The 19123-nt window shown below is 30.3% G+C and overlaps 2 protein-coding genes across 2 annotated transcripts; one reads left to right on the forward strand and one right to left on the reverse strand.

The window, feature by feature from the left end:
* The first annotated feature begins 1401 nt into the window (after positions 1-1401).
* On the forward strand, positions 1402-5204 carry LOC124822521 (DNA-directed RNA polymerase subunit beta). Its single transcript, XM_047294532.2, has 4 exons — positions 1402-1873; positions 2961-3405; positions 3507-3622; positions 4594-5204. Exons 1-4 carry the CDS (start codon positions 1456-1458, stop codon positions 5007-5009), a joined length of 1395 nt encoding a protein of 464 aa, XP_047150488.1. The 5' UTR covers positions 1402-1455; the 3' UTR covers positions 5010-5204.
* A 4500-nt stretch (positions 5205-9704) lies between these two features.
* Positions 9705-12335, reverse strand: LOC124822524 (auxin-responsive protein IAA27-like). Its single transcript, XM_047294536.2, has 5 exons — positions 11441-12335; positions 10750-10979; positions 10327-10468; positions 10140-10201; positions 9705-9998 (listed from the first exon to the last, which is right to left on the reverse strand). Exons 1-5 carry the CDS (start codon positions 11974-11976, stop codon positions 9961-9963), a joined length of 1008 nt encoding a protein of 335 aa, XP_047150492.1. The 5' UTR covers positions 11977-12335; the 3' UTR covers positions 9705-9960.
* Between the last annotated feature and the right edge of the window lie 6788 nt (positions 12336-19123).

Here is a 19123-nt window from a genome sequence, read left to right on the forward strand (position 1 = left end):
GTAATAACAACAGAGAAGTGATCGGTAAGTACATACGTGGAATCAAATAATTAAAAGTAGCACAGAAAATCAGATTGATGGAGACACTTTTTCTTAAAAAGAGAAGGTAAATTTGATGAAAGAATAACATGGTTTAAAATTAACGAGCGACAACATTAATCAAAGAAAAATTATGATTTCAATAAGAATACTCAGAGAAGAATAAAACTGTGTTAATGGTTAAGCTTGTAGTTCAAGTCGTGGTACAGTTTCAACTTTGGTGCGTGAGCTAGAAGAGAGAGAAGATGAAAAATGCCTAAAATAAGACATATAATTTAGAAATGCATAGTGTCAGTTTGCTCTGTTAGAAACATAAGAACAACAATGTCTCTTTTTCTATAGATTAGAGCGAAAAATACATTAAGAAAGAAAGAAAAGGTCTTGTTGGTAGAAGAACCTATTGGACATGCGTTGTAATTGTGTTGTGTGATTGCATTTCTAAGGAGCTGTTTGGATTACGACCTCTCCACCTTTTCAGTAACCGGGCAAGGCCGTAACACAGCAAACGCAAAACGCAAAGAATTGAAACGGAGACCAAAGCAGAGAGAAGATAGGCTACGAAGGAATTGGAGCGCCTGCATCCAAACAGAGCTCCCAGACACACCATGGCATAATTTGAACACGCTATTTGCACTGATGATGAAGAATTTATAAGGGTTTGAATTCCTTTAATGGCAGATTACTTTTGAGTTTTCAAGGAGTATTCTTGCCTTTGCACACCATCGTTTTCGTCCCTTCTTTATCAAATAAGGAATAAATCAAAGTACTACGCTTTCACTATTTCTATTCCTGCAAATTCCACCACTTTTTTTTTTATTCAAATTAATTAAAAATTAATCTATCCCTGTATTACAAGTTCTTCTGAAACAAAAGAATATTTTTCCTTTTCATAAAATTTTCTACAGAAACTCAGACATAAAATTTGAATTTTTTTTAAAATTATTTTTCAATAATTTCTAATCACATAGCATAGATATAACACAAGTGTTGTTATTTATTTTTTAAAAGTACTTTACTTGATTATAAATACACATGAGTAACGGTATCATAACCTACCTTTACATTTATTTTTGACACGAAATATAAAAATAAAATATTTTTTAACATATCTAAAATTTTTTTGACACTATTTTTCTTATCTTTTATCTTTTTCTTAAAAAAAGTATAAAAAATTATATTTTTATAATCATTTTAGTCTTATCTTACTTGTCAAATAAATTTAAAAATGTAAAAGTGTGTTATTATAACACTATTTATGCCTATATTATTATTATCTTTTAAATAAATAATATGATAATAATAAAGGACGGGTTTTTACAAAGAGAAGAGAGGGGTGTGTTAGATAGATAGAAAAGGTTATTTATTGATTTAAAATAAGTAAGAAAAAAAAAGAAAAAGAAGAAAGAAAGAATAAGAATGTCATCTCCTCGACCAGTGTTACAGGTACAGAGCACCACCCCAACACACCGCTATCCGAATCTCTCCGCCCCCTCAATGTTGGAGCGCACACTCTCCTCCCGCCGCGTTAACTCCTACGGCGAAGGAGACGCCGAAGCTGGCGGAGGCGCCGACGAATCAAAGACCAAAAAGCACCAACACATTTTCTTCCGCCTAACCACCCGAGCATCCAATTACCTCGCCCGAATCGCCGGTTCCGGTTCCTTCTACCTCCCTTGCATCGTCGTCTCCCTCTTCCTCTTCTTCTGCCTCTCATTCCTCTTCACCTCTCGCGGCTTCGTCTGCATCTCCTCTTCCTACAGACCCGTCTCAAGCACCGCCTTCTTCGACTTCGACGGCATCGACTCGGATTTCGGAGCCCTCGGCGTGCCCTGCTGTAAGTCTCTTTGCGCTGATCTGATCTCTTTCTTCGCTATTTTTTCGGTTTCGTCTGGATCCAGGGGGCAAGTAATTCCTGGTTCCGAGGTGCGGAAGATAAAAAGTAAATAAAATAATTAAATGCTGCGTTCGATTTTCTAGTTCTGGTTCCGGATCCTTGAATTGCTTGTGTTGTTCCTTAATTCTTTGTTCTGGATTTGGCATTATCATAGTACTGACGAAATCCAACCTGTGGTGAAGTGTATGCTAAACTGGCCAGCTATTCACAGGTTGTAATGTAGCTGTGCTTTAATTGAATTATCAATTCTGCTAAACATTGCTCTTAAGTTAATCCTTAAGAATTCAATAAAATGAAAGTTTTGGTTTCAAATAAATGCTCTAATTTCCAATAAAACGTTTCCTTTGTATTATTGAGTACTGTTTCATCTTTGAATTTGGATTTGTCGCCCATTTAATACACAATTTTTACCACATCACTGTAAGATCTCTAACTCACTTCCTTTCACCGAGGACTTCAATTTGCCAGTGATACGATGATCTCCCAATATTCGGTGGCCCAATGTGCTCTATGTGAACTATTAAGACAGACTGCTATGCTGTTTTAGAATTTAAATTTAAGCCTAAATCACTCTCAAAAAGGTAAGTTATGAATTGAAGGTTGTTATTCACTTATAAACACATATCAGTAGTCAATGTGGTATCTCCAATATAGCTTCCTAGAAATATTTCTATAATTTTCCTGATTGAAAATATAAATATAGGAGTAAATGCATTTAATGTCTTAGAAATATTAACAACATTCAATACTGACTACAGAAAAGGAGGAGGAGGAGGATTAGGTGCGTGATGTAGGGGATAGGGGATTCAGATCTATTCTATTGTTATTAGGTAACGGAAATGTGTGAAGTGTTTGTCGCTAAAATAATATCCAATGAATGAGCATGTCCTTTTGAACACTCTGGAATTGGAGTAAAATTTTGATTTTTAATTTTAACGCTGTTTCTTTCACATCCTTACGTATTTGGAATCATGAAATCACGCAATTGAATTGTTGTTGGATATTTATAAGCTTATCCTTGGTAAAGGCAGATCGAAACATGGTAAAACTGTGGAATGGACATCAAAAGATTTGCTCAAGGGTCTAGAAGAGTTTGTTCCTATATATGAAACCCGGCCAATCAAGAACAACATGTATGGGATGGGTTTTGACCACAGCTTTGGGCTTTGGTTTATTGCCCACTGGCTGAAGCCAAATCTGATGATCGAGAGTGGTGCTTTCAAGGGACATTCCACTTGGGTTTTGCGCCAGGCTATGCCAGACACACCCATTATTTCTCTTTCGCCTAGGCATCCAGAAAAGTACCTGAAAAAGGGACCGGCCTATGTCGACGGAAATTGCACATATTTTGCTGGGAAGGACTTTGTGGATTTTGGGAGTGTTGACTGGCCCAAAGTCTTGAAAGAACACGGAATTTTGGACCTTAGTCGGGTTCTTATATTTTTTGATGACCATCAGAATGAATTGAAAAGGTGACTTACAATATCTTTGAGAAGCAGAATTTTATAGTTGAGGATTCCTGATGAAACTGTTATTGATTAGTTCTATTATATTTTATATATGTCCTGAGCAGAATTGAACAAGCTTTGAAAGCTGGGTTCCATCATCTTGTCTTTGAGGATAACTATGACACTGGTACTGGTGATCATTATTCATTAAGACAGATATGTGATCAATCTTATATAAGAGGTAATGTGAACTCTCACTTTCTAGAATTATTATACTTAATTTTATTTGTTTCAATGAGGACTGTACGTAACTCGAGTTATAGACACTCATCAGTGTTGAATTTCCTCTTGACATATTTGTGAAGGCTTGATATGTTTCAATTATTTAGTATTGATGGCTTTTGGCTAGACTAACTAAATATTAAACTTGAAGGACTGAGATGTGTTGTATTAGATAAATTGAGGGCTTAGAAACACTAGACAGTTTGAGAAAGCAGCAGAAAATGTGGAATTGCATCCGAGTTATTCCTAGAAAAGTGATTTATTCTATGCTAAAAACTTTCTCAATTTATGGTTTTAGTTACAAAAATTTTGCATTGTTGCTTTAATAAGGGCACCATCTAGTTGGAAAGTATTTGGTTGGTGTAAAACAAAATCATAAAACATAATAAATGTACAATTGCAATTATTCAAATCCAAACTAAAAACCATTTCTTAGGCATTGCTGAAATAAATAAATAAATGTAAATCGTTGTCATGGTAAATTACTTTCTTTTATTTTTATGTATAACACTATCAAATCTCATTACATTTTAAAAGTGATTCATGAAGAGATCAGTTTCCCTCGGTTTATGAAGAGAGAAGTTTCTATATATTTATATGTTTCTTATAGTTTTATTGTATATAAATGCTTTAAAAGTGTGGATACTTCACCAACACGTATGATATGTATGGCCGAAATATCCTAGAGTATGATATGTATGGCTGAAATATCCTAGAGTATGATATCGAATACAAATACGTGAAACATTTTAGTACCGATGCTTTACAGGTTTCAGATACCTGTTGAATATTCTTTAAGTGGTGTGGAATTAATTTTCTCTATTTTAAAATTTTAATTCATTATTCAATTAGCATTAGGAGCAGTATCTGGTAAGCAATACCTTGATCCATATATAGAAATTCACTTTATTTTTCTCCTTTTGATCTTAGGTGGGGGGCACAGTTGCTTTATAGACAGTGATGAAGCTAGGATCAGGTCAAGAAGGAAGAAACTATGGGAGAAAGCAGTTGATATAGAAGAACTGTGTGGGCCAGATGAAGCATGGTGGGGAGTTAGAGGCTATATGCGGGATAATTTTAATCATAGTAATAAGCCAATATCTTATGCACAACATTTCCAGAATAGCCGGTATGTTGAATCTATTCTTGATGTTTACTGGGAACTACCTCCAGTTGCTGGTCCTTCTCTCACCCATCAAACCAGATATGATCCTGCTCGTACACCCACTCCTATTGTTGAAGATGGTCGGTATGGCTTGTTCCAAAGGCTAGGTTTGGCCAACCTTGACAAATCTGTATTTAATGGATACACTCAGATGGTTTATTTAAAGATATCTGAACAATAATTTAGAGCTGTTTAGACAAGGATATGATATAGTGAAGGAAGTTTTGTACCTGTATTGTGCATGAATAGATTCTTCTGCCTGATTTGGCATAAGATGTAGTTTTATTAATTCTTCTTGGCCGTTTACTTTTGAAATTAAAGTTATCCTTACTCAATGATGAATTCTTTCTAATTTGGTTGTCACTTGTTCACGTAACTTTGTTACCATTGTTCTCATTGGTCTGAACTTATGTTACCAGTTTCTAGGCCGTCATGATGAGTAAATGTAAATCTATCTTTGTAGTTTGATTTAGATCCAAATTTCATAGTAAAAACCTAAGAAGCACAAACGCCTTTTTGAAATTGTGTGGCACTATTCCGACACGAATGCATCTCTAATCGTGTTTTGAACTAGTCACTATCTATTTTTCAACCACCACACATTCCATCGTCAAACTACCAATGTTTGACGTATGTTTTGTCTTCCTTTGCTCTCTTCTTTGCTTCTACAAACATTATTCTCATAAAACAACCTTTGTTCAGCCAGCCAACAAACCAGTGTGCTGGTGTTGAATAAAAATTAGTATTTGATGTTAAAACAAGGTCTTCGTATGTACCACATGTACATCTTATAGTAGATAAGTGAGCCATTTTAGATTCCCAATTGATCTTCTATAGCTTGCAAGACCTTAAATGATATGCAATGGCCCCTCCTCCCGAGATAGCTTAGCTCTTGCTACAAATGCCAAAAGGGGCATATAATATTTGGACTGAATAAGATAAAGAGATAACATAAATCGTTTGTCATTTTTACTAAACAAATGTTATTTGGGCTGAATATCATGTAAGTGGACAATTTTTTAAATATTTATGGGATTGAACAAATCGTGTTTGGAAACACGATTTTAAAATGAAGAAATCTTTCAGAAGTGCACCAGATTTTGAATATTGAAATTTTCAGTTTAATGTACTGAGTTTACTTTTTCAATTTTGTTATTATAAAAATCGTGGATTGAATTATAATTTCAATGTCTTTAAGAATAATTTAAATATATCTTTATTTTTTTATAGATAAAATTATGACAGAGGTTTAAGCTTTAAATTTGACAATATTTCAAATGCGATAATTGATCCTATCTCAACAAATTTGAAATTCACAAACAAACATTCATTTTCCAAGAGAATTAAAATCTTATTTTCCTTAGTTTTCAACTGAAAAAAATCAAAAGGTGATTTCAAAGATGAACCTTGCATTTTTCTTAAATTTCAATTAGGGAACTTGCTTCTCTTTGTTTAACAATTCTGTATCGTTTAAGAGTTGTGATAAAAGATATTTAAATATATTTTCTTCTCTTAATTCTATGTCTTTTAAGAATAAGACCATGATGATATTTTAAACTCTAAAACACATTATCTTAAATTAATCATAATAATATTATCTGAATGAACTTGGAGTTAAAACATCATTTATTTTTCTTGAAAACAAACTTTATTTTGTAATTATTGTTTGGAACTCTGCATGTAAGGAAATACGCTTTGTCAATAGAACTAGCAGCTGATCGGTGCAATAGTTTTGTGAAACACGTAAATAAATTCGCAGTTGAAGTTTCATTTTTCAGTTCATTCAAATTAGTCTGATATTCATCAATGAGTAATGGTAACTGTTACTTTGGATAATCATGCATGTTTTCTACAGAAAATTCAATGGGATGTAGTGCTTTTTAATTATTATATAACGATACTTTAATTTTAAAGATAATGTAACATGTGAAATTAAAACAAATAACTTATGAATCTACTCGAAAGTATAGTCTAATTACTAAAAAATTTCATTATACATATATATTATATATATATAGGGGTTTGCTAACGCGCGTACGCCTATTTTTCAGTTGGTACATTTTAGCAATGTGTACCGGGTTGGTTTTAGTAGACAAAAATATCCTTATATATCATGGATTCTAAGTTTTAAGGTTAAGGATATTTTAATAATTTTTATTCTCAAAACAAAAAAAAACGAAACCCCCCAAACTCTTATTCACCTCTCTCATTCCTCTCAACCCTTTCTCTTTCCTCTTTCTTACTCCAACATTTTCTCTGTCATCCCTACTGTAGCCCCAATTGAAAAAATCAGAAACACTTAAAAAATTTTCCTTTGAAAAGAGTTGAGTCATTGACATATTCACCTTCAAGGCAAAAGTTCATTCAAGATCTCTTCAATTTCACCATCTTCACTAACCTCTCTAATTTCATCATCTGTATTTGTTGAATCATCATCTCTAAAAAAACCCTCCAGGCCAATTATCAATTCTTTCAGATGTCATTATGCTTGTGAAAATTACATAAAATTAGATAAGACAAAAATTATAAAATAAAAACTCATTATAAAATCATTTTTTGTAAGAAATTGTTTAATAGCGAGTATTTCTGATTTTTTCCAGGTCAATTACCAATTCGTTTATGCTTGTGAAAATTGGATAAAATTAGATAAGACAAAAATTATAAGATGAAAACTCATTATAAAATCATTTTTTTTAAGATTGTTTAATAGCAAGTGTTTCTGATTTTTTCAATTGGGGCTACAGTAGGGATGACAGAGAAAAGGTTGGAGTAAGAAAAAGGAAAAAGAAAGGGTTGAGAGGAATGAGAGAGGTGAGTAAAGATTTGGGGGATTTTTTTTTTTTTTAGTTTTGGGAATGAAAATTATTAAAATATCCTTAACCTTAAAACTTAGAATCCATGATATATAAGAATATTATTGTCTACTAAAACCCGATACACATTGCTAAAATGTACCAACTGAAAAACAGGCGTACACACGTTAGCAAACCTATATATATATATATATTATACACATTCATCATAAAATGGTGCTCATTAATTTGATAGTGAGAAACCCAATATTTTCTTCAACCTAAATAATAATTAGAATTATTTCATTATCCCATGTAAGATATCATGTGATACTTATTAAGAATTTAAGTTTAAGTGAACTTTAAATATTTGTAAATAAACTTTTAGGGTAACTTTTCTTTCTAGTATACCTCATGTTGAGCTATCTTAGTCACACACTTGTGGGATACTCTCTTTTATATTTCCTAAATAAAAAATGAAAGATGAATAAAAGTCCATAAAAAAAATATGATTACACGAGTCATAAAATAATAGAATTATATTAATTTTGTCTGGTACGTGAGATATTATGTGATAAGTAAACTTTAAACTTAAGTTAATTCTATAAAATCAGGTTTTAAAATAAAGTTTGTATCACTTATATTCTATAAATTAATTTTATCTTTAATCAATGTAAAACTTTTAATCATAGTATTAAACTATAATAAAAAACATAAGCAATAAATTTAAAAAAATTACATTATAACATTGAACTATATTAAAAAAATAAATAATTATTTTTTCAAATTAATCATAATACTTAACTATATTAAAAGGCTTAAATAATTAACTATAGTAAAGATTAAATCATATGTATTGAATTTGGAGGACAAATCAAACCATTTATAATAAAAATAGCAAATACTTCTAAACCTGATTTCTCATCAAGCCTTCTCAAATGATAGAATCTCTTATAAAAAATGTATGTATTAAATTTTGTTACGGACCATGTTCTCATATTCTATATATTAAATTTGTTATATGACAAGTTCTCATATTTTACTAACAATGCTCATTACTATGCTTGAATTAAATCAAGTTGGACACAAAAATAAACATATTTGTTAAATTTAAGATTTTTTTCATTAATGAAACAATAAAATCAGTATAAAAGAAAGAGAAAGTTACATAAGAAGGCTAATCATCTCCTAATTTTCTATCAGTCACATATTTATCAAGGTTGAGTGATGTTAAATATAACTCTTCACTAAATAAGGCAACTTGACTTTGATTTATGATTTTTTTGAAGCATTCTTCGTAACTAATTAGCAAATCCTTTTTAGCTTTCAAAATTTTGCTTTTAAATCCCTCAGAGCTTGAAGATTTTTCAATTTTCTCTTCAACATTAACGTTGATTTTAGAAACGAGAAAGACAATGTTATTCTTATCTTTTATCGAGATTTAAATCCAATCAAATAAGAAACTCTCTGTCCAAAACCTTAAAACAATAAATTAACGAGTCTTTAACGTTATATACTCTCCTTTCTCATTTTTATCCAATATAAAACTTAGACTCACACTAAAAATTATAACATATACAAGTTTCAGTTCAAGGATAATTTATATATATCCTCCCTTAACCACTAAAACACCTCTTCAAAACAAAATTGTACAAAATAGCGACAAATCATCATATGTACTAGTAATTATTATTTTAACTACAGAACGAGATTATCAGACTTCATATGGAAACAAAAAAAATATTAACTAATGACATAAAAATATTTACATGTGTATGACAATGAAATTTCTAACTTTTTGATTAAAGTTGCAAGAAATTACAAGCCAAAGCCCAACATTGGTGTAATAAAGAATTTATGACAACGTAGCAGTAACAGGCAGAGGTGTTCTTAGTTTCTAAAAGATTGATGAACCAGGCGAGGGCTCGTCTTATAACGATGTCGGGGCATAGTATAACATCCTTACTAACATTATCAGCCAAAGAGATAGATATGTTTATTACCACTTTAATATCGAAATACAAATGTTTAGTATGTATAATTAAGGCCAATACATGAAGAAAATTCAGAATAGATATAGGGAATGAAGAACACAACAAACAATTCTTTTATACAGCAACTAGAATCCAAAGATGCACAAACAAAATATGTGTATATATTTTCTGGATGTGTCCAGTTGAATTCTACTGATAAAACTTGTCAGACTATTAATGAACAAAAACTGAGACACTGAAAAACATATGCTTTTGATTTTGAACAGAACCATACACCCGAAATCCTTTGTATGTTTTTATATGCTTCAGTGAATAGCCCGCTTTGGTATAACGGGTTTTTTCTGCACTAGTTTTGGCTTCTAGATTTCTCCATGGCTCTTGGAGCTGCAATGAAGACGATTGAGAACATATTATAGGCAATTTTATTGTAACAAATATGCAGGAATTCATCCAAGAGAATTTAAACTTCAAACTGGAAATTACTGCACATGTAAATGCATGCTTTAAAACAGAAAAAAGACATACCTAGCCCAATTGCTTCAGAGCCTTTCATGATCCTTAGTCTCCGACATGAATCAGTGAACATCCTGCATTAACAAAGGAGAATTTTAACGAGTTCCACCATTCTACTATCATCACTGAAAAAAAAACACTTTTATACCGAAACATGGTTATAAAAATTATAATCATGGCAAGAGGAGAAATAGCTTACTCCCAAGGAACATCACCCACAAGCATCCAGTCTCCATCTTTATCTTCATATGTAAGAACATATTCAGATCCATGAAGAAGATCCCTCAGAGAGCTCTCACTTAGTCCATCTTTCCCAGGAAATCCAGGAGAATTGCATTGACCTAAGTATGTGAATAAGAAACTGTTAGGGTGCAAAGTGGTTATGCAGAATTTCAAAAGGGAAATATTATGGCTAAACAAGCAGCTTAGGCTCTTTCTTTCCTAGTAAAACTACACAGATGTTAAAATTCCAATTTTTAGGTTTAGCATACAAATTTTAGTGTTAATTAATTAGTTACAAAAAAAGGGCAAGGAATCAATTTTACATATATGATAAAAAATGGTCTGTTAAAAATTAAAATAAGTAGCTGAGGAGAGAATTTTAAGAAGGTGGAGATAGTACCAATGGTAAAGCAGCTGAACATCTTCTCAAGAGCTGAAGAAAGTTCCATGTAGTTGTTATAGGTTTTGAGATCAACCTTTCTAAGATAAGGAGCACCATCCATACTGACTTTTACATAGAGACAACCAAAACCAGATTTTCCCTCGCCTTCATCACTGTTTTTTGCCAGATTAGATGCCATCGTGTTCTTTCGGAAAGATCGAATTGGGGGCCACCCCACAACTTGTGCCCTGTTCCAGAGTGTTCATTTTCATTAGCACCAACGAAAACTTCCCCATAAATGAAAAAATTCATCACCCACTTCACGTTTTTGCATTACAAACAACATCTGACTGAAAATCAGGGATCTAAAATATGAAAACTTCTAATCACACAGTTAGTTTACACAAGCTTTAAAACCACGTTTGGCAGAGAGAAAGTTTAATATATTTTTCATCATAGGTATGAGTGAGTCTAACAGATTTAATACCAAATTTCAGAAGGCTAACATCTCCTTCATGCGTGCCAGTTCAAATCCTCTATAAGAAGGTAAAATAAAGTTATTGAACAGACAATTCCAGTTTCATGAATTGCTATATCTTTCAACAAAACCAAGACATGTAACTCAAACTCTTTTAAGCAAAAAGCAAACATGTGGATTAGGAAACAAAAAAATAATAAAAAGACACAAGAAGGATGCAAACAAACATACTTTGCATCAGAAGCACTGGCATGACCATCTGTTGCAGCAACCCGGTCATTCTTCTCCTGAACCGGTTTGGCAGATTGAGGAACTGCACCAACCTCTTTGATAGAGGTGTTAGCATGCGAGGTATTAGTTTGAGTGTCTAAAGCAATAAGAGGCTTCCCAACAATGCCCCCTCTGGGAGAGAACAAAGCAGCTCCTTGAGATCCATCGGTGACAGAAGAACCCCTTTTCCCAGAAGAAGCGTCAATAGCATCAGAGAATCCCCTCTTAGCCCCAGCCTTCAAAGGAGTTGCGACTGAACAAACATTATGCTTGTTCTGCAACTCTCTGCCAAAAAGACAGAGTCCAGGACCAGATTTTCTCTCTGGTGACTTGCAACCGGGGAGACCAAGCCTCAGTTCTGTCTCCTTCAAGTTCAGTGATGAGGTTTTACCATCCACAGAAGATGACGAAGAAGAAGAAGATAGTTTGTCAGAGCCTCCGTCCATTGACGGTTTCTCTGCCAACCCTATGTAGTCCTGTTCCAATGCTCTAGACATCAAAAACAGAAGATGATAGTATCCCAAATATGCAGAAGAGGTTTACGTGGGTGGAGTATTATAGTATAAGGTATATACTCTACAATAGGAAACAACAGAGGTTATGCAAAGCAGAGCTCGAAGAACAGCAGTTATGGTGTGATATCGACAGCAAGTGGCAGGAGCTGGTTTTGTTGATGCAGAAAAGAACCTTCCCTGCTCTTTCTCTGGTAAACTTTTTTCTCTCCAGTGCCAGAATAAAAAGAGAAAGAAAAAAAAAACCGTATTTTTATTATTTTTATTATTTATGTTTGATTTTGATTAGTATAAGGATTTGGAGCGACAGGTGGAAGTGTTCGCCGGCAACCTTTTACAGTGAGTGAGGAGAGGGAAATAAAGAAAGAAAAGTGGAATTATTAATTATTATAAGGTTGAAGGTATGTGAGGTTAAAGAGGAACAGTGGCGGTGCATATTCATCCACGCCCGTATCGTACTGTAATAATTGTAAAGATCCTCAAGTGGAAAGATGAGATCCAACGGTGTAGGTCTCACTATAGGGTTGTTGGGAGACAAAACGGGGTTCAGTTGTTGGCTTTGCCCTTCACTTTCTTTTTCTTTTTGTTTTTTGACAGAGTAAAAGCTTTATCATATCATATCATTTCATAAATTAAATTAATGTCTTGTCTGTCTTCCTCTCTCTCTCATGTCTGCCTCACTTCATTCCTTCTTCTTCTAACTTCTAATAATATATACACTCACTTCCTTAATTTCTGAATTACTTCTATTTTTCATAATTTTAGCTTACCAAATCAGTCATAAGAGTATTCGAGAGATGATAACTTCTTTTTATTATTGTAGAAAAATAAAATAATATTACGATAAAAAATATTTTTTTCTTAAATTAAACCATATATCTCAGTTTTATTTTTCTCTCTCTTTATTTAATTTTCTGTGACCACTAGCTGGAGCATAACTGCTAACAAACTGACCCTAAATCATTAGTCTTCCTACCTAGGTTTGACCAAAAGTGAACTCTCACCCAATTTCTCAAATCAAATTACTTTCTCATTCAGTCCAAAGATCACTGGAAGTTACATTTCTAAGATTACTAGTATACTTACATAAAATAATATGTTTAATTGTTATATATTTTAAACTAATTATTATGTAAATTAATAAATTTATCTTTATTTCACGATGTAGTTTTTTATTTAGTTAGAAAAGTCTACGTTATTTATAACAATTTCATATAGAACAATATTTTTTCATAAACTGATAGCCTAAAAAAGTAGCACAGGCATCATTGAAGAATTTGTAAACTAAAAAAGCAAGAAGTATTAATTTTAGAAAACCTAAGAAGTTGTTTGTGTAAAGAAAAGTGCGTTGGAAAAGCAGAAGGAAAGAGGTATTATATAAATTTATTTGCATGAATTATTAGTTTCCTCCTTAAGTTAATTGAATTGAAGACTTGGTACATTGCACAGACATAGGTTATGCCCCACTTCTGAGTTTATAACGAATTTTTGGTAGTTTGTACGTGTCTTTCCTGTGTCATGTTAAATGAATTTCTATTTCAAAATTTAAGATCAAATTATATAATTGAGTGTAAATTTTATTATATAAATCAGTTTTTAATTTTAAGTTAAAAACTAAAAAATAATAATACAATACAAAATTATCTATTTATTTCAAACGTGTATTTATAAATTTTAAAAAAAAATAATTAATATTAACCTAATCATAGTCTAATAGTATATAATCACATTTTACTTCTAAATTCATTAACATTAAAATTAACTATAATAATTTATAATTAATCAATTTATTTTTTAATAGACTAATTTTACTGATGATACGTTAGATAATTTGAATAAAAATAAGATATATAATATAGGATAATGATACTTTGACAACATTTTTTTGACAATATTTTAACATCATCTACGTGTCATTCTGTGATTGATCCAAAATTATTCCACAATCAATAATAATAATCATAAACACTAACATGGTCCAATCATAGAATGACATGTAAATGATGTTAAAATGTTATAAAAAAATGTTGTTAAAGTATCATTATCCTATAATATATCATATCATCTTAAACATGTTACATGCACTCGCCAGAAAAGTGATTAAACTTATAAATAGTTTGAGTGTGTTTAATTATAAATTTGATTTCCCAGAAGGAATGATATCAACATAAGAATTTACAAAAGAAGGTATGAAAAAAGCGTTAGTCTTGTCGTAATAATTCTGGCCATAGTTGCTTGCTGGGTTCCAATATAAAACAGCAGTTTAGAAATATTGAAAGAGGTTTTTTTGTGTGTTTTGGTGAAATGATGGATTTGGGGTATAGATTGATAATGATGAGAATAACAGATTAATCACTTTAAATTATGATGATGATGATGCATGGACCATGGTGTCGTGTCCCATATGCTCCCCACGCCTTGTTTAAAGCTTCTTAGGACATCACTGCTTTAATTAAACAACTACCTCAACGGATATACTATAACTACTTCTTTTCTGCCTCTTTTTAATTACTCATTCATTAAATGAATAATTTTCCACAATCCAAAATTTAATATTATATGTACTAATGAAAATATTCTCACAATGTAATATTGCTTTAGTAATATTTATCTATCCTCATAAATAAACATGTCTTTAAAAACATACTTTATCAATAATTTCAAAAAACATCAACTATGATTGAAATTCCTTTCATCTAATATTGTATGAATGACATGTACCTTTGTAAAACTTTTTATTTTAATTTTCTAATTAAACAATTTTATCCTTTAATAAATAACATCAATGTCTTCCTTTAATAAAATATGTCATTGTAACCCAACTATTAAGAAATTATCATATGATCTTTAAACTTATTGCATAAGCTTTTTACATCTATTTTAACAAAAGTGTTTATTTTTCTAAAAGTGAGAAATTAATGGGAGGTGTTTGTTGCGAACTATTGGCACAGTGAACAAAAGTTGTAAAAACTTGTCTTTACCTTATAAGATAAGCGAATGCAACTCCCTTTCACTCAAAAGGGATTCTCTTTCTTCTCACTACTACCATTTCCTTTCATCTTTTGTTAAACTAATATTTAGTTTAACTCGTAAAATGCCTCACTAATTTGTTTCTTTTACAAATAAAACGATACTTCCCGTTTAAAAAAATCATTTATGCATCCATTGGGGTAAAAAAAAAACTTAATTTGTTAATTAAATCATATTTATCTTGAATTTGTTTTTAGCATGGTTTTTCTTAACTAGTATTTTATCCCCCTAGGTTATAAAAGTAAATTTATATAATATATGTATAGTTATGTTAAATTGAGATGAGCCAACATGACTACCATGAGTTCGGATCTTGAAATTTCGATATGAACCAATTTTAAGTCCGGTCAACTTGAGTTAAATTCATGATGAGTCGGGTTAATTTATAAGTCCACTTAATTATACTTTGTGTTTCAATATTATTAGCTAATATTTTTTTTATTATATTGTAGATAAAAATAAAGAAGATGTTTCAAGAGAACAAAATATCGTATATTATTCTAATATTATAAATGGATAAGTGATATAAAATTAACAATGTTAAATACCTATTTGTTTTGCATTTTGGGCTTCTTTTTTTATTGTGTTTGAAGTTTAAGATGATTTTGGATTGTATTGTATTTTTTTCTTTATTTTAAATTGTCTTTGGAATTTAAAATCATTTTGAACTGAAATTTATTTTAGATTTGAATTAGATTTTTTTTTAATTGAAAAAAATAATAATTAAATGAATTAGTGAACCAACATGTTTAATCTATCAATTTATGGTAAACTAGATTGAATTCAAATTTTTTTAACTCATTAATAAATGAGTTGAATTAGATTAGTTCACAAAATAATCAAAGTATAATGGATCGAGCAGAATCGAACTGAGCAGCCGAAGCAATATATATATTATTATAGTTTTATGATAAGATAAAGGATAGTAGTACTTGAATGCCGTAAATTGTTGTGTTCCATCTTTTCTTTGATTTCTTTTAACTTTTTGTTGTGCTTTAGTTTTTGTGTGCTTTAGCTTTTGGTGATGGGAGGGATTGAACTTTTGTATATTATGGACTTGTTTTTCGAAGTTAAATTTTCCGACAGCAGAAAAGTCGTTGCACACGAAAGTCATTTTTGAGACCGGGAAAGTTGAATTCCATGCTTACTAATTTGTGGTGTATTTGATGAAGGAAACAAGTTACAATAATTGGAATTGGACATTGACCTAATAATATACATTTGGACCCTCTTGACCAAGTCATAGCTCCTGCACATAAACAGGCAATTTTAGTTCACGCATTCATTTTCACCACAAACTTTTCATGTAGCTTTTAAAGATAATCTTACCTGGGATTGGGGTCCATAAAACAATAATTTACGTGTTGTATTGTCAATATTCTCACCAGATATATGTAAGTCTGTTAAAAATAATTTAAGAGCACGAGCATATCTTAAAAGAGACACAACACAGTGTACTGTTGATAGAGTTGTAGCACAACTAAACATGCACAGTTACTTTCATAAGATTCATATTCTTGAATTGACTACACTTTATCCAAATTTAAATACCCGCATCTTGTAATTAATATTTCTCAAGCATGGCAATTCACATAAATTTAAAACATGTTTCTATAATACATTATGTACTGTCTAACATAATATATTCTATTTTTTTTTTTTTGAGAAATTCTAACATGTATAATAATTTTATATCGTTTTATTAGGAGTCAAAGTTAAAAATAATTCAAATACATATTTTTTTCTGTAGTTTTTTAAAATTAAAATAAGTAATAGGTCAAACACAATTTAAATATATATTTTTCATATTTTCAATAAACTTGAAAATTTATTCATATTATTTCAAAGGATTTGAAATCAAAATATTAAAACAAAAAGAAAGTTCTAAATTTTAACTTGGAAATAATGAAAACATTATTATTAAAATGAATTTTCTTTTCTTTTAAACCTTAATTAAGATTTATTTTATTATACTCGATTATTTCATATTATTTAAAAGTTATTTTAAAGATAATTTAAATATATATTTATTATCTTTGTTTTCTTAACTCTCAAATGTGCAATAAGTATAAAAGGCATAATTTTATTTTGTTTCTTAATTTATTTATATGTCAAGGATTTGGGTAGCCGACTATTTAAAAACTTCCAAAATCATTTTTTCTTCCATGTTACTTTAATGACAAACCACGTTAAGGTAGCCAGAAAAACAATTAATTCATCACATATTTGTGCGTTAATATATCTTTTTAACAGTTTAAATTTATACATTACATATATAAAATTAAACTAAGCTGCCATTAATACTCAAATAAACCAAACTAAACTATTCTAAATTAAAATATCATAGTTTGAGTGAAGTGAAAAAAATAGATTATTCTAAATTACAGTCTAGCACTTTGTTTTTCCTATGTTTTTTTTTTTATTTTGTGTAAAAAGAATAATATGTAATCTAATAATTTAATAAGTACATGCATGTAAATATTAAGTCTATCAAGAAAGAGGTTTACCTGGAAGACACAATACCAAATGAGATATGAGTTCAATCACATAAGGGATTGACATCATTCTCTATCAAAAATCTTAAGACAATGAGTTAATGTGTCTTTCACCTTTATATACTATTCTACTTTCTCATTTCTATCCAATATGAAACTTAGACTTACACTTAGATCTCCAACAAGAAAAACATGAAACTTATTTTTCGAATTACAAGTTTACATGTTTTAATAATTAAACTTGTAGTTGTAAAAAATAAATATCCAAACATGTTGGGCATACGTTGCATTATATGTAAGGTCCTAGTCACTAGCAGTGCCATGGTAGGCCATTGGTTTGATACATATAAAGCAAACATGCTATGATTACAGCTATACATATACCAACTAAAATCTAATTTCATTTCTTTAATTCGATCGATCTATTTCATTGTGTTATTGCTACAAATTCACGTCCTATAATTAGTGAGAATATAGATGAAAACTAATTGTAAACAAAAAAAGTATATTATTATTTTTTCTTTATGAAGAACTTCAGATATAGAAATCACTTTGAGTGTATATAATTCCTAGATGAATAGCACAAATGCTTCGTTGAAAATATTTTGTAAAGATAAAATTCCCCTAAGAAAACTTCTTAATCAGTCTCTACTGTAATAGCATGATTGAGAAAAAAAAACCTACAAAAATTATTCATGTTGATGACTTGCAACTTTAATTATTATGAAAAATAAAGGTATAACAACAATTTATGTTGATGACAAAAGACACATTGTAATAACTTTCATTGTCGATAAAAGTTACTTATTGCCATGATAACAATTTGTATGCTATAAGAATGACTGGTTGCAAAACTTTAGATTGGTAATTTTATATATTAATAATAGTAAAGATATATATGTAAAATGTGCCAATTTGCTTTTATGATTAGCTATCGCAAATTAGTCGCAACACCATAAGTAGTGAGAACTTCATTAATTATGTTTCAAAACTCTTTTTCAGCAATACTAATTATGCAACATGCTATGATATCATTCACTGAGAAAAAAAAAGTCTTTTTTCTAACATTCGACTTTTGTCTATGACAAAAATGGTTGGAAAGATGGAAAAAAAAAATAGTAAAAAATACGAGTGTTATTGGGTCCTTTAACAAATGATATATAATTAAATGAATAAATATTAATGAGATATAAAATCAACCCAATCGACTCACATAGAATATTAATATCATCTCCAACTTAAAACTTTAAAAGAAAAAGTTTATAATTTTTTTTAGTGTCTAACTTTTTCATTTTTATCACTTATTTGTATCATCGTACTCTATCGAGAAGACCTTGGACAATAAGCATTAATGAAATTTTTTATATAGTGTCCCTTTTTTTTATAATTTGTATCATCGTTTATCTAACTTTTATAGTTTTTTTTATATAGTGTCCTTTTTTTATTTTTAATTAATGCAAAACTTATTTTCAGCAATTATTTATTCATATATATATATATATATATATATATATACTCAATATGGAGGTTGAGAAAGAGAGCTTCAAAAGAAGATTGAGTTTATGATGAGAAAAGATAGAAATGAAAAGGAAAGGTGATTGTTTGTT

Source organism: Vigna umbellata, chromosome 6, assembly GCF_029865625.1.
Source record: "Vigna umbellata cultivar VRB3 chromosome 6, Vumbellata_1.0, whole genome shotgun sequence".
NCBI lineage: Eukaryota > Viridiplantae > Streptophyta > Magnoliopsida > Fabales > Fabaceae > Vigna > Vigna umbellata.

What these genes read in the sequence shown, in the direction of transcription:
- LOC124822521 (XM_047294532.2), top strand. Translation starts at nt 1,456, where the DNA reads ATGTCATCTCCTCGACCAGTGTTACAGGTACAGAGCACCACCCCAACA. An exon ending in AGCCCTCGGCGTGCCCTGCT is followed by an intron (nt 1,874 to 2,960) that starts GTAAGTCTCTTT and finishes TCCTTGGTAAAG; the next exon opens with GCAGATCGAAACATGGTAAA. An exon ending in TGATCAATCTTATATAAGAG is followed by an intron (nt 3,623 to 4,593) that starts GTAATGTGAACT and finishes TTTTGATCTTAG; the next exon opens with GTGGGGGGCACAGTTGCTTT.
- LOC124822524 (XM_047294536.2), bottom strand. Translation starts at nt 11,976, where the DNA reads ATGTCTAGAGCATTGGAACAGGACTACATAGGGTTGGCAGAGAAACCG. An exon ending in GTGGGTGATGTTCCTTGGGA is followed by an intron (nt 10,202 to 10,326) that starts GTAAGCTATTTC and finishes TTGTTAATGCAG; the next exon opens with GATGTTCACTGATTCATGTC. An exon ending in CTCTGAAGCAATTGGGCTAG is followed by an intron (nt 9,999 to 10,139) that starts GTATGTCTTTTT and finishes TCTTCATTGCAG; the next exon opens with CTCCAAGAGCCATGGAGAAA.